The following is a 14,725-nucleotide window of genomic DNA, read 5'->3' as shown; positions in this document are numbered from 1 at the left end:
CTCTGGAGTTACCGGTCAATGTTCGTTCCTATATGGACATATACTAGATATATGAAACATATATAAAATATCAATTACAAATAATATGTAAAAGTACATTGTACAGGATTTATTTTCTCCCAAAAATTTTGAAATCTCATCCGTGGACGAGTTGTCATCTGAGGGTGCTGTCTGTGGACGAGTTGTCCTAGAATCATTCCAAACACATAAATGCCACAGTGCTGAGGCATACATGTGTATGTTTCAGGAGACATGAACGCGATTGCGCAAAATAGTCCTAAAATGGTGCATTCTAATGCATTCTGGACTACTAAATAATACATTGTGACATGAGATAAATTGTGGGACCAGTTTATATCCGTTCAGTTATGTGCTTTTATATATGTATGTTTCTTCCATAACATTTGTCGTTTGGTTCATTCAATATCAACTGGTAATATTTATACAATATATATACATATGTAAGCCTACCGGTGTCATGTAAATGGACTCCTCCTTTCGCCTGATGAAGACTTTGAGGACGATCCTCCTGAAACATCTCAGACCCCTGGTGAACTCGACGATGGACCCCCTGCAGTTCACCTACAGAGCAGGGACTGGTGTAGAAGATGCTGTCATCTACCTGCTGCACCGGTCCCTGTCTCACCTGGAGATCTCAGGATGCGCTGTGAGGGTCATCTTGACTTCTCCAGCGTGCTCAACTCCATCCAGCCGATGATACGGCCATTGTTGGCTGTGTGTCGGGGGAACAATCTGGAGTATAAGGAGGTCCTCACCAACTTGGTGGACTGGTGTGGACAGAACCATCTCCTGATAAACACCAGTAAGATGAAGGAGATGGTGATAACATTTCTGCAGGAATGCACCGACACGCAATCCTTTCAACATCCAGGGTTTTGACATAGAGACAGTGGACTCCTACAAATACCTGGGTGTTCACCTCAACAGTAAACTCACCTGGACCACCAACACAGACGCCCTGGACAAGAAGGGCCAGAGAGCTGTACCTGCTGAGGAGGCTTTGGGCCTTCGGAGTCTGCAGGACTCTGTTAAAGACATTTTAAGACACTGTGGTAGCATCAGCTATCTTCTATGGCAGTGGTCCCCAAAAGGCGGCCCGCGGGCTGGAGCCAAATGTCTGGCCCGCACCGACCTATTAATAAAACAAAGTGCAATTTGTGAAGAAGAAAAAAAGCGCTGCTCTATTCTGTTTTGACCTCATCCCACACAATAGACACAAACGAAGCCGGACGCGAAGCGTGCCTGACGTAATTACGTCAATAGGTGCTTTACTCGGACGTCCACGGATTTCCATTTTACGACCTGCGAAACCACCTGTCATCAACCAGAAAGTCAGTAAGTCTCAAAAATAAACAAAAACAGACATGGCATGCAGCATGAAAAAGCGCAAAGTCGGCCTGGAAAACCGTCAGTTCAAATCTGACTCGACTGAACAGTTTTGTTTTATATTGCCGGACCATAAGAATGCCAAACCAACGTACTTGATATGCACGCTGACCATAGCCGTGAGCAAAGTGCATAATCTCAAGCGTCACTTCAACACTCTGCAGGCCACCAGCTTTATGCCAACTTCCCTCCAAAATCCGACAGCCGCAAAAGAAAATTTTTAAATATGATGACATTGTACAAGCACTTTGTGTCTACGATATGTCATTCAACATCCGCCCAAGAGAGCGCAACAGCGCCATCATTACTTGTATCTTGGAACTTTGCCAAGCTAAAAAACCATTTGCTGATATGGAATTGGTTAAGTAGTGTGCTACTGATATGGTTGGTGTTTTAAATCACAACGAGAAAAACAAGAAAACAGTAGTGGAGTTGTTAAAGCAGGTGCCGCTGTCGGAAAATGAGGCGACAAGAAGAGTGGAGGTTTTAGCAGAGGAGTGTTCTTCAACTCTCATCACTGATTTAAAGAAAGCAGAATCCATATCACTGGCCATCGACACGTTCTGTGGCCAAACTGATATGGAACAACTGTCCGTGTTTGCAAGATTTTTTGATGGGAAGATGTTTTGAGACGGGCTGCTCTCTTTGCTTCCTCTCTTCGGGCGCACCACCGGGGAAATCGTTTTTAACGAGTTGTCAGAGTTCTTCGAGAAGACCGGCTTAGAGGCTGCTGCAGAGTTGTATGAGGCAGTGGAAGCTTTCCAGTTAAAGATTAACCTTCTGGAGCAAGACATACTCGGGAGAAAGTTGCACTTTCCTCATCTACGGGAGCATTGTGAGAAGAACAAAACGCAGAAAGATCCAGTTCTGAAAGATTTTGTGGCAAGCTTGGCACAAAACTTCAAAGAACAATTTCAACAGTTTCCTAAGCTTTCAAGCAATATCCTCCTCTTCCTGAGACCGCCAATCTGATTCAGCTGATGGCCAGTGGACTGCAGAGGCCAAAAGGCTGGCACCTTCCATAGCAGCTCTCCAGATGGAGGTCCTGGAGATATGAACATCTGATGTGCTCAAAGCACAAGGACGTTGGAGTGAGTGACTTTTGGATCATCGTTGGTCTCCAAGCTTGATTGAAAAACACAAGAGCGATTGCAATGCTCCTCACAATGTTCCCCTCCACATACAACTGCGAGTCATCATTTTCGACAATGAACTCCATCAAGACCCAGGATAGAAACAGACTTTCTGATGCTCATCTTGGCCACTGCCTCTGGTTTGAGACGACAGGATACAGGCCCGACATCAGAGGGATTGACTCATCCCATCGCTGTCACTTTTCTCAGTGACTGGTGAGTGAATACCTTCATTTTTGTTTATTAGGCAATCTGACTGTGTGTATAAGAAAAAATACAACAATAGTACTAATAAACTTAATTTATAAAGCGTTTTTTATCCTTCAAATGCAACAGACAACAGTTAAAAAGAATAAATGGATGAAATATGAGAACAGAAACAAATACAGCACTAAAACAGCAGCAATGGTGTTATTATGAAATTTAAAAAGTAACAAAGTGAAAATATATGGCTGTACTTCTGTCTCTGTCTCTCATTGTGTGTGTGACTAATTAAATAGTTGGTTTTGCACTTACTTTTTTCAAGACGGCTTTTTTATGTGATCCTCAACACGAGCTTTGAAAATCCCAGGCTTAAATTATTACTACAACCACTCATAATAATAATAATAAAAATAATAATAGTAATAATAATAATAGTAAGATCAGCCAAAACATATACAATTAAAACAACTTTTACTGACATAGTAGGAAAAAAACCTGGATGTTCTGGCCCTCGGCCTGGCATGCTTGACATAATTTGGCCCTTGGGGAAAACCAATTGGGGAACCCTTTAATAAGCAGTGGTCAGCTGGCATTTCTCTGCTACAGTTGGGGACAGGATCAGACTAGACTGGTTAGGAGGGCAGGTTCTGTCCTGGAGACCTGCTGCAGACCATCGAGGACGCGGGTGAGAGGAAGATCCTGCCAAAGCTGGAATCCACATCTACTCTACTCTACTGTGGGAGCATTAACCTGCCCTACTCTACTGTGGGAGCATTAATCTGCTCTACTGTGGGAGCATTAACCTGCTCTACTGTGGGAGCATTAACCTGCTCTACTGTGGGAGTATTAACCTGCCCTACTCTACTGTGGGAGCATTAACCTGCTCTACTGTGGGAGCATTAACATGCTCTACTGTGGGAGCATTAACCTACTGTACTGTGGGAGCGTTAACCTGACCTACTCTACTGTGGGAGCATTAACCTGCCCTACTCTACTGTGGGAGCATTAACCTGCTCTACTGAGGGAGCATTAACCTGCTCTACTCTACTGTGGGAGCATTAACCTGCTCTACTGTAGGAGCATTAACCTGCCCTACTCTACTGTGGGAGCATTAACCTGCTCTGCTCTACTGAGGGAGCATTAACCTGCTCTACTGTGGGAGCATTAACGTGCTCTACTGTGGGAGCATTAACCTGCTCTGCTCTACTGAGGGAGCATTAACCTGCTCTACTGAAGGAGCATTAACGTGCTCTACTGTGGGAGCATTAACGTGCTCTACTGTGGGAGCATTAACCTGCTCTACTAAAGGAGCATTAACCTGCTCTACTGAGGGAGCATTAACTGCTCTACTGTGGGAGCTACTATAAGTGTGCATGAATCTCTGAGTCAGCGAGAAAAAGAGCAGCTCGTGTTTGTGGGGCAACGTCACCTGTGAACATGTATTTCTTGAAGTGATGTGTCCACAACAACAATCAATCCCACGGCGTCAAAAGGACGCATAAAGTGCTTAATCCAGATAAGTCCTTCTTTACTGCAATGCGGCCAACAGTCACGCCAGGAACTACAGCTAAACACTTACAAACGCAAAGCACCATTTAGATCACTTTCAGGTATGAAGAGAATTTATTTCCCTCCGGATTCATAAAGTATCTATCTATCTATGTAGCTTATTATTTTTTACTTTTAGAGTTTTTCCTGAGATGAAAAGCAGTAACAGAAATCATAGAAGATACTGTTTCCTCTCACCTGCTGGGGCTCGTCCTCTGCAGACATGGCATTATTTACACACAACGCTTCCAGAAACTTCTGTTTGAGGACGATGTAACGAAACCTGAAGACATAAAAATCAGCTGTAAAGAAGCTGCAAACATTCCTTTGACTGATCAATGTGCAAAAACCCCATGACAATAAAAACACACCTTTTTCTGTCAAACTTGTCCATGCACTCTAAAGGCTGAATAAACTGCAGAACCTCGTCCCACTGCCCATCGAGGACCAGCTGTCTGCAACAAGAAGGACAGCAACACATTTAAATGTTGAGACTCACTGTTCAAGAGTAACTATTCAAATATTCAAAATCTATTTGGAAAGGTCTTTCCTAAAAAATGCTTCTTTTGGCTGATTTTTAAAGTGGCACACACTCCCTGTGGTGTAGGAGTGTAGACACACAGTGGGATCAGTGTACCTTACCTCAGGAACAGCATGTCGTCAGAATAGAGTCCATTGATTACGCCGCTCTCTTTTTCCAGAGCCAGCATGCTTATGTGCAACTTCCTGGAGTTGAGAAAGTCCAGGATCACCTTGATGATCTCCACCTCCTTCACATTGATGGTTTCTTCTGCAGTCATGATGACGATGGACTGTCGACAACAACATCAATCAAGTTTAACACAAAAAGACAAAAAGTTAACATATCACCGAGGCAAGATCAAGACTCCATCAACAAATCATATATTCAAACCACAGGCAAACCAAATCATACCAATCACATCCATGGGGAACTGGTAAATAGGAAATTGTGGTCAAACTGTGGCTCCGAGGTCACTCAACATGGTAGTAGTTTGGTTAAAGCTTAATGGTTTTGTTAAAATACCAATGTTAGGTGCTTTGGGCCTGCTCGCACAGTTCAAAATAGGACTGAACGATTAATTGCATTTGCGAGAATATCGCGATATGATAAAACGTGATTTTCTAATCACAAGGGCTGCGATTTGACCGCTCACGTGATCTGGTCACTTGATGACTTGTGCGTCCTGCGCGTGTCATCAGCCCACCTTGCACCAACGGGCTCGTGGTTTTTAGGGATAGAGCCGATCCGATCCGGGATCGGGTTCTGATACCATCGTAATTCACGGATTGGAAATTTCCGCTCCAACCTGCAGAGATTCCTGATCCATGATCCTGGTCTGCTTCATGGTACTGAAATGATCCACAGTGTTTCCCTGCTGTTGCTCTGCTCGCTGGCTGCAAACTGTGGACTGGATTTCCTGAAGGGAGGTGGGTCTCAATGAGACCAGGAGGAATGAGTCAGGAAATCCATTCCACAGTTTGCAGCCAGCGAGCAGGCTAGGGAAGTAGCACTGTGCTAGCCAACTTTTCATGGCAACATGTTGCTGTTTGGATGGATTTTAGGCTCAAAACACCACAAAGCAACACAGCAACGTGGATGTTAGCAAAGCAACACAGCAACGTGGATGTTAGCAAAGCTATGCAGCAACTTGGATGTTAGCAAAGCAACGCAGCAATGTGGATGTTAGCATAGCAACACAGCAACATGGATGTTAGCAAAGCTATGCAGCAACTTGGATGTTAGCAAAGCAACACAGCAACGTGGATGTTAGCAAAGCTACGCAGCAACGTGGATGTTAGCAAAGCAACAAAGCAACGCAGCAACTTGAATGTTAGCAAAGCAATGCAGCAACGTGGATGTTAGCAAAGCAGCAAAGCAACAAAGCAACGCAGCAACGTGGATGTTAACAAAGCAACGTGGATGGTAGCAAATCAACGCAGCAACGTGGATGTTAGCCAAGCAACGCAGCAATGTGGATGTTAGCAAAGCAACAATGCAACGCAGCAATGTGGATGTTAGCAAAGCAACAATGCAACGCAGCAACGTGGATGTTAGCAAAGCAACACAGCAATGTGGATGTTAGCAAAGCAACAAAGCAACACAGCAACGTGCATGTTAGCAAAGCAACGCAGCAACGTGCATGTTAGCAAAGCAACACAGCAACGTGGATGTTAGCAAAGCAACAAAGCAACGCAGCAACGTGGATGTTAGCAAAGCAACACAGCAACGTGGATGTTAGCAAAGCAACAAAGCAACACAGCAACGTGGATGTTAGCAAAGCAACAAAGCAATGCAGCAATGTGCATGTTAGCAAAGCAACGCAGCAACGTGGATGTTAGCAAAGCAACAACGTGGATGTTGGCAAAGCTACGCAGCAACGTGGATGTTAGCAAAGCAACACAGCAACGTGGATGTTAGCAAAGCAACAACGTGGATGTTGGCAAAGCTACGCAGCAACGTGGATGTTAGCAAAGCAACAACGTGGATGTTGGCAAATCAACACAGCAATGTGGATGTTAGCAAAGCAACACAGCAACATGGATGTTAGCAAAGCAACACAGCAACGTGGATGTTAGCAAAGCCGTAGTCCAGCAGGGCGGCGCTCTGCAGCCAGACCTCAGCGTTTTCAAACTCCAGCTCTCGGAGGAGAACAGCTCTGACATCAAAACAATGACCAGCAGCTCCTCCAGGCTGTCAGCAGGCGATTCACACCTCCGTGAAGCTGCGTCCTACTCCACACTAAACTCCCTGGAAATAGTCCCAATGGTTGGAGCTGCGTTAGAGCTGGAAACATTGTGTTGCTGCTGCCTTGCTCAAGAGTTTCCCCAGGGATTAATAAAGTCATTCTGAGCTTTTAAAGATAGAATTAGTTTATTATGAGATGATGACGTCACGCAGACCCCCACATTGTCCACATGGAACAAAAATACTTTGTACTGCTTCCTTTTCTGTCCTGATACTAACCTCAAGTTGTCTTTAGAGAGAATACATGTATACATTAGTACATTTCATACTTTACTGTAGAGAGGAGTTTATTACAGCCTCATATAAAATCAACAATAATAATAATATTAAAGCAAACAGAGCTCTGCTATCAGAATAGTATCAGCAGATATACAAATTAAAGTATCAGGATCAGATCAGAAGTGAAACAACGTGGCTCGGTGCTTCCCTACTGCAGTATAGATGAGCAAACCGCTCTAAACCCTTAATGTCCAGCGCAGCATTAGTATAGTGACCCAGCCTGGTTTAGGGCTTTGAGAAGCACAATGGACAAGAGGTTGGCTTGTTGTGGAGAACGCTTACAATACTGCAAGTCACAGTATTTAGTTTATTTATCTTCTACTTCAATCACAGTTGTAAACTTACTGTCTTTCATATTAATACATGCTTCATTTGACTTTATCTTAACATAAGCCTCGCCTATAAGAAAGAACAATTTATGTAAAATAAATCTGATATTGTTTATTATAATACATTGATTTATTGCTTGTTTGTTGAAAAATACATGAGAAGAGAACCTTGAAAAAATAATCCCATATTAAATCGCAATATTGAGGAAAAAAAATCGCAATTCGATTATTTTCCAAAATCGTTCAGCCCTAGTTGAAAAGCGCTATATAAGTGAAGTCCATTTACTATTTAAAGTTAAAGTGTGTGGCTTGTGAAGTGGGATCTGGGAACCAGCCAAATTCCCAGTTTGCAAAGATAATTACGTCTCTGTAGTTTAAAATAAGATCCATGCCAAAATAAAAGCGGTAAAATAGAGCCAGGTCATACATTTTGTCATTGATATTGCAATAGGGAGCGGTCATTGATCACAGACTGTTGAAGGAGACAACAAAGAAATGATCGCAAAGACATAAAACAACCTAAAAAGACACCAAATCGCAACTAAAGGAACAAAAGACGAGTGAAACAAGTGAAAAAGCCAAACAATGGTGTCAAAACGTAGAATCATCACAAATACACAAAAACTACTTCAGAGATAAAACTACAAACTCACATGAAATGGAAACACCAAAAAGGCTGAAATAAAATCATTAAAGTCAGCATAAATGCCAAACAGCTGCACAGTGACACAAAACCTCATCAGAGCTACAATAAGCTGTACTGTGACCACACAGCAACACACAACTTCATCACAAAACACTAGTTCTACAAAGCATCAAAAAAGGCATCAAATACAAAGCAAATGCACAAATAACAGGTTTAAAGAATTCATTAAAGGAATGTACCTATGGTTTTTATATAGTTTGTTCTCATTCTAACCAAGACTTGAAAGGACAAGAAACAAATAAAATGACAACAATATACATAAAAGAAAATAAAGAACAACCGGAGGCAGAATCACAAAGTAAAACACAATTAATTCAGAAAGATAACCAGCACAAAGTCAAAGTGTCCTGAGGAGGACTGGGGGCCCGAGGGACTCTGGCACGACCGGATCAATTTAATATAAGAGTCCAAGTGAGATCAGTTTAATCTGGTTTGACTCCAACTGTAGTAAAACGGCAATAATCTGAGAGGAAACATGTGGATGAGATTATAATCCTCCTCATGTTTACAGAGATCAGATGAGAGGTGACAGCCTGTAATCTCACCTGTTCGCCGCTCATCTCCCTCTTTGTTCCGAGATAAACTATAAAACCGTTGTTGTGAGATGAACTAATGAAACTGTGACTGTTGTTTGAGATGAACTAATTAATAAAACTGGAAATGTTGTGCCAGGACCACGAGAAGAGCAGCCCTGCGCCGTGCTAAGCTAACAAGCTACCTAATAACGGAGCTTGATAAGCGGCTTAAACTGCTGGCTCGCTCCGCTCCGTGCGGGGCTCCGAGGAGGCTCTGGATTCCAGAACCCTCCAGAAACCTGCAGAAACCATCAGAACCCTCCCACTAGCCGGAGCTCACACTACAGCGGATCCTTTAAGCGGAAAAGGAGCTAGCAGGGCCGGGGAGGAGAGCCGCCAGCCTCCGAGTCACAGGGCGGGGTGAGCGCCTCCTCCGCCCGGCCAGCGGGTCCAGTCCGCCCCGCAGTCTCACCTGGTCCTCGAACACATGGGCTGGAGGAACCGCGGTCCCCGGCTGTCTCCGGTAGCTTCACACCGACTGTCACGACACTGCTGCTCAGTGTTGTGAGCGCCGCTTGTCCCGCTGCCTGGATGTCCCTCCTCGCTGGATGTTTGTGTGCTGCTGCGGTCTGCAGGGGCAACGCCTCCACCCAGCCTGCATTCAACCTCCACCCAGCCTCTAGAAAGCCTCTACCCAGTCTCCAGAGATCCTCCACCCAGTCCCTAGACTCCCTCCACCCAGCATCGAGAAAGCCTCTTTCCAGTCTCCAGAGAGCCTCCACCCAGCCTGCTGGCAATCTCCACCCAGCACCCAGTCACCCTCCACCCAGCCTCCAGAAAGCCTCTCCCCAGCCTCCACACAACCTCCACCCAGCCTCCAGAGAATCTCCACCCATCTCCACTCAGCCTGCACACAACCTCTACCCAGCCTCCAGAGAGCCTCCACCCATCTCCACCCAGCCTGCAACAGTCTGCTGGAAACCTCCACCCAGCCTCCAGAGAGTCTCCACCCATCTCCACTCAGCCTGCACACAACCTCTACCCAGCCTCCAGAGAGCCTCCACCCATCTCCACCCAGCCTGCAACAGTCTGCTGGAAACCTCCACCCAGCCTCCGGAGAGCCTCCACCCAGCCTACTGTGTATTTTGGGAGGAACAAGAGAAATAAACAATCTTTGAGACACAAATGCAGCAGGAAAGACATCATCATGTCCAACCAGCCTGCAACAGTCTGCTGGAAACCTCCACCCAGCATCGAGAAAGCCTCTTTCCAGTCTCCAGAGAGCCTCCACCCAGCCTGCTGGCAATCTCCACCCAGCACCCAGTCACCCTCCACCCAGCCTCCAGAAAGCCTCTCCCCAGCCTCCACACAACCTCCACCCAGCCTCCAGAGAATCTCCACCCATCTCCACTCAGCCTGCACACAACCTCTACCCAGCCTCCAGAGAGCCTCCACCCATCTCCACCCAGCCTGCAACAGTCTGCTGGAAACCTCCACCCAGCCTCCAGAGAGTCTCCACCCATCTCCACTCAGCCTGCACACAACCTCTACCCAGCCTCCAGAGAGCCTCCACCCATCTCCACCCAGCCTGCAACAGTCTGCTGGAAACCTCCACCCAGCCTCCGGAGAGCCTCCACCCAGCCTACTGTGTATTTTGGGAGGAACAAGAGAAATAAACAATCTTTGAGACACAAATGCAGCAGGAAAGACATCATCATGTCCAACCAGCCTGCAACAGTCTGCTGGAAACCTCCACCCAGCATCGAGAAAGCCTCTTTCCAGTCTCCAGAGAGCCTCCACCCAGCCTGCTGGCAATCTCCACCCAGCACCCAGTCACCCTCCACCCAGCCTCCAGAAAGCCTCTCCCCAGCCTCCACACAACCTCCACCCAGCCTCCAGAGAATCTCCACCCATCTCCACTCAGCCTGCACACAACCTCTACCCAGCCTCCAGAGAGCCTCCACCCATCTCCACCCAGCCTGCAACAGTCTGCTGGAAACCTCCACCCAGCCTCCAGAGAGTCTCCACCCATCTCCACTCAGCCTGCACACAACCTCTACCCAGCCTCCAGAGAGCCTCCACCCATCTCCACCCAGCCTGCAACAGTCTGCTGGAAACCTCCACCCAGCCTCCGGAGAGCCTCCACCCAGCCTACTGTGTATTTTGGGAGGAACAAGAGAAATAAACAATCTTTGAGACACAAATGCAGCAGGAAAGACATCATCATGTCCAACCAGCCTGCAACAGTCTGCTGGAAACCTCCACCCAGCATCGAGAAAGCCTCTTTCCAGTCTCCAGAGAGCCTCCACCCAGCCTGCTGGCAATCTCCACCCAGCACCCAGTCACCCTCCACCCAGCCTCCAGAAAGCCTCTCCCCAGCCTCCACACAACCTCCACCCAGCCTCCAGAGAATCTCCACCCATCTCCACTCAGCCTGCACACAACCTCTACCCAGCCTCCAGAGAGCCTCCACCCATCTCCACCCAGCCTGCAACAGTCTGCTGGAAACCTCCACCCAGCCTCCAGAGAGTCTCCACCCATCTCCACTCAGCCTGCACACAACCTCTACCCAGCCTCCAGAGAGCCTCCACCCATCTCCACCCAGCCTGCAACAGTCTGCTGGAAACCTCCACCCAGCCTCCGGAGAGCCTCCACCCAGCCTACTGTGTATTTTGGGAGGAACAAGAGAAATAAACAATCTTTGAGACACAAATGCAGCAGGAAAGACATCATCATGTCCAACCAGCCTGCAACAGTCTGCTGGAAACCTCCACCCAGCATCGAGAAAGCCTCTTTCCAGTCTCCAGAGAGCCTCCACCCAGCCTGCTGGCAATCTCCACCCAGCACCCAGTCACCCTCCACCCAGCCTCCAGAAAGCCTCTCCCCAGCCTCCACACAACCTCCACCCAGCCTCCAGAGAATCTCCACCCATCTCCACTCAGCCTGCACACAACCTCTACCCAGCCTCCAGAGAGCCTCCACCCATCTCCACCCAGCCTGCAACAGTCTGCTGGAAACCTCCACCCAGCCTCCAGAGAGTCTCCACCCATCTCCACTCAGCCTGCACACAACCTCTACCCAGCCTCCAGAGAGCCTCCACCCATCTCCACCCAGCCTGCAACAGTCTGCTGGAAACCTCCACCCAGCCTCCGGAGAGCCTCCACCCATCTCCAACCAGCCTGCAACAGTCTGCTGGAAACCTCCACCCAGCCTCCAGAGAGCCTCCACCCAGCCTACTGTGTATTTTGGGAGGAACAAGAGAAATAAACAATCTTTGAGACACAAATGCAGCAGGAAAGACATCATCAGGGCGGAGCTGCAGGGGGGCAGCGTCTCCCCAGGTGATTGACGGGTGTGTTTCAGAATCACATTTAAAGGTGCACCATTAAAAGAAATCACAATAATCATAATTCATACACATAAACCATTAAAAGAGACTCAGCATACCTTATCCCACCCCCAGCATCCATGTGACAACAGGTTTTATAATAGCATGGGTGGTGTAAGAAGATGGAAAATCAATGAAGAATTGAATGTTATATGTGAAATGTGTGAAGCACAATCCTCAGAGGCATTAAGCCCTCAAGACTTGAAATCTGGTTAGTTTATACAACATTCCTTCCTGATGAAAATGTTTGAAACTTTATAAAAACTCAAAGGGCGTGGCCATGGCGCTTCTATAACTATCTGATGGTTCGCCATGAAACAGGAAGTGATATGTAACTCTGCTCTACATGCTGCGATCTGCCTGAACACATCCATATGCTAAAGAGGAGGTTTATTGTGTTATATTTTCACATTCCATGGCCTTAAACTTTGGGATATCATCCTTGAGATTGGTAGAGATATGAAGCATATCAGGACGTCGCCATTTGGCGTGAAGTGAGAAATGTCTGTGAGATCAAACCTCCCGGAGCTGTGGGCATTTGACCTTCTTCCCACAATCCAGAGACATACGTAACTGTTCAGTTAATTAACAACTCAAAATGTCCCTCTGGTGTACATGCAAGAGATTTACTTACAATGATTTACTTACAACCTCTGAATGAGGAGAAGTGGCTAATTTGATTCTACTTTTGGCCATGGCCTCCAGCATGATCTACTGCACATTTTGGAGGTCATATCACATCCTTGTAAAGAGGTTTGTGGCGGTGTGGAGTCGTGTTCTTGTGTTTAACTTGAATTTGTGCTTTTCTTGGAGGATTTCTATCCATCTAAAGCACTACATACCATATACTCTTCATTAATACTTCCATATTTCAATTACTGTGTAGAAGTTTGGGGAAACACCTACAAATCCTCACTCCGACCTCCGGGCACACTCCAGGAAAGACTCATCAGACCGGTTCATAAGGTTTCCAGGACCATCAGACCGGTTCATAAGGCTTCCAGGACCATCAGACTGGTTCATAAGGTTTCCAGGACCATCAGACTGGTTCATAAGGTTTCCAGGACCATCAGACCGGTTCATAAGGCTTCCAGGACCATCAGACCAGTTCATAAGGCTTCCAGGACCATCAGACCGGTTCATAAGGTTTCCAGGACCATCAGACCGGTTCATAAGGTTTCCAGGACCATCAGACTGGTTCATAAGGTTTCCAGGACCATCAGACCGGTTCATACGGTTTCCAGGACCATCAGACCAGTTCATAAGGCTTCCAGGACCATCAGACCGGTTCATATGGTTTCCAGGACCATCAGACTGGTTCATAAAGTTTCCAGGACCATCAGACCGGTTCATGGGGCTTCCAGGACCATCAGACTGGTTCATGAGGCTTCCAGGACCATCTGACTGGTTCATAAAGTTTCCAGGAACATCAGACCGGTTCATGAGGCTTCCAGGACCATCAGACTGGTTCATAAGGTTTCCAGGACCATCAGACTGATTCATACGGTTTCCAAGACCATCAGACTGGTTCATAAGGTTTCCAGGACCATCAGACCGGTTCATACGGTTTCCAGGACCATCAGACCAGTTCATAAGGCTTCCAGGACCATCAGACCGGTTCATATGGTTTCCAGGACCATCAGACTGGTTCATAAAGTTTCCAGGACCATCAGACCGGTTCATGGGGCTTCCAGGACCATCAGACTGGTTCATGAGGCTTCCAGGACCATCAGACAGGTTCATAAGCCTTCCAGGACCATCAGACTGGTTCATAAAGTTTCCAGGAACATCAGACCGGTTCATGAGGCTTCCAGGACCATCAGACTGGTTCATAAGGTTTCCAGGACCATCAGACTGATTCATAAGGTTTCCAAGACCATCAGACTGGTTCATAAGGTTTCCAGGACCATCAGACAGGTTCATACTGTTTCCAGGACCATCAGACCGGTTCATGGGGCTTCCAGGACCATCAGACTGGTTCATAAGCTTTCCAGGACCATCAGACTGGTTCGTGAGGCTTCCAGGACCATCAGACCGGTTCATAAGGCTTCCAGGACCATCTGAATGGTTCATGAGGTTTCCAGGACCATCAGACTGGTTCATAAAGTTTCCAGGACCATCAGACCGATTCATTGGGCTTCCAGGACCATCAGACTGGTTCATGAGGCTTCCAGGACTATCAGACTGGTTCATGAGGTTTCCAGGACCATCAGACTGGTTCATAAAGTTTCCAGGACCATCAGACCGGTTCATGAGGCTTCCAGGACCATCAGACTGGTTCATAAGGTTTCCAGGACCATCAGACTGATTCATAAGGTTTCCAAGACCATCAGACTGGTTCATAAGGTTTCCAGGACCATCAGACTGGTTCATAAGGTTTCCAGGACCATCAAACAGGTTCATGGGGCTTCCAGGACCATCAGACTGGTTCCTGAGGCTTCCAGGACCA

At 46.8% G+C, this 14,725-nt stretch overlaps 1 protein-coding gene across 1 annotated transcript in view; it reads right to left on the bottom strand.

Moving 5' to 3' along the window:
• wdr47a (WD repeat domain 47a) overlaps window positions 1-9,489 on the bottom strand; it is a 35,494-nt gene extending 26,005 nt beyond the window's left edge. The window contains exons 1-4 of the mRNA XM_080486798.1: window positions 9,361-9,489; window positions 4,935-5,104; window positions 4,664-4,747; window positions 4,491-4,575 (exon numbers count right to left, since the gene is read on the bottom strand). Of these exons, the coding sequence (XP_080342924.1) occupies window positions 4,491-4,575; window positions 4,664-4,747; window positions 4,935-5,092 (327 nt within the window). The 5' untranslated portion in view covers window positions 5,093-5,104; window positions 9,361-9,489. The remainder of the gene's footprint in view (window positions 1-4,490; window positions 4,576-4,663; window positions 4,748-4,934; window positions 5,105-9,360) is intronic.
• Between the last annotated feature and the right edge of the window lie 5,236 nt (window positions 9,490-14,725).

This window comes from Lipophrys pholis, assembly GCF_963383615.2.
Source record: "Lipophrys pholis genome assembly, chromosome: 1".
NCBI lineage: Eukaryota > Metazoa > Chordata > Actinopteri > Blenniiformes > Blenniidae > Lipophrys > Lipophrys pholis.
This window is presented reverse-complemented; position numbering and strand designations above follow the sequence as displayed.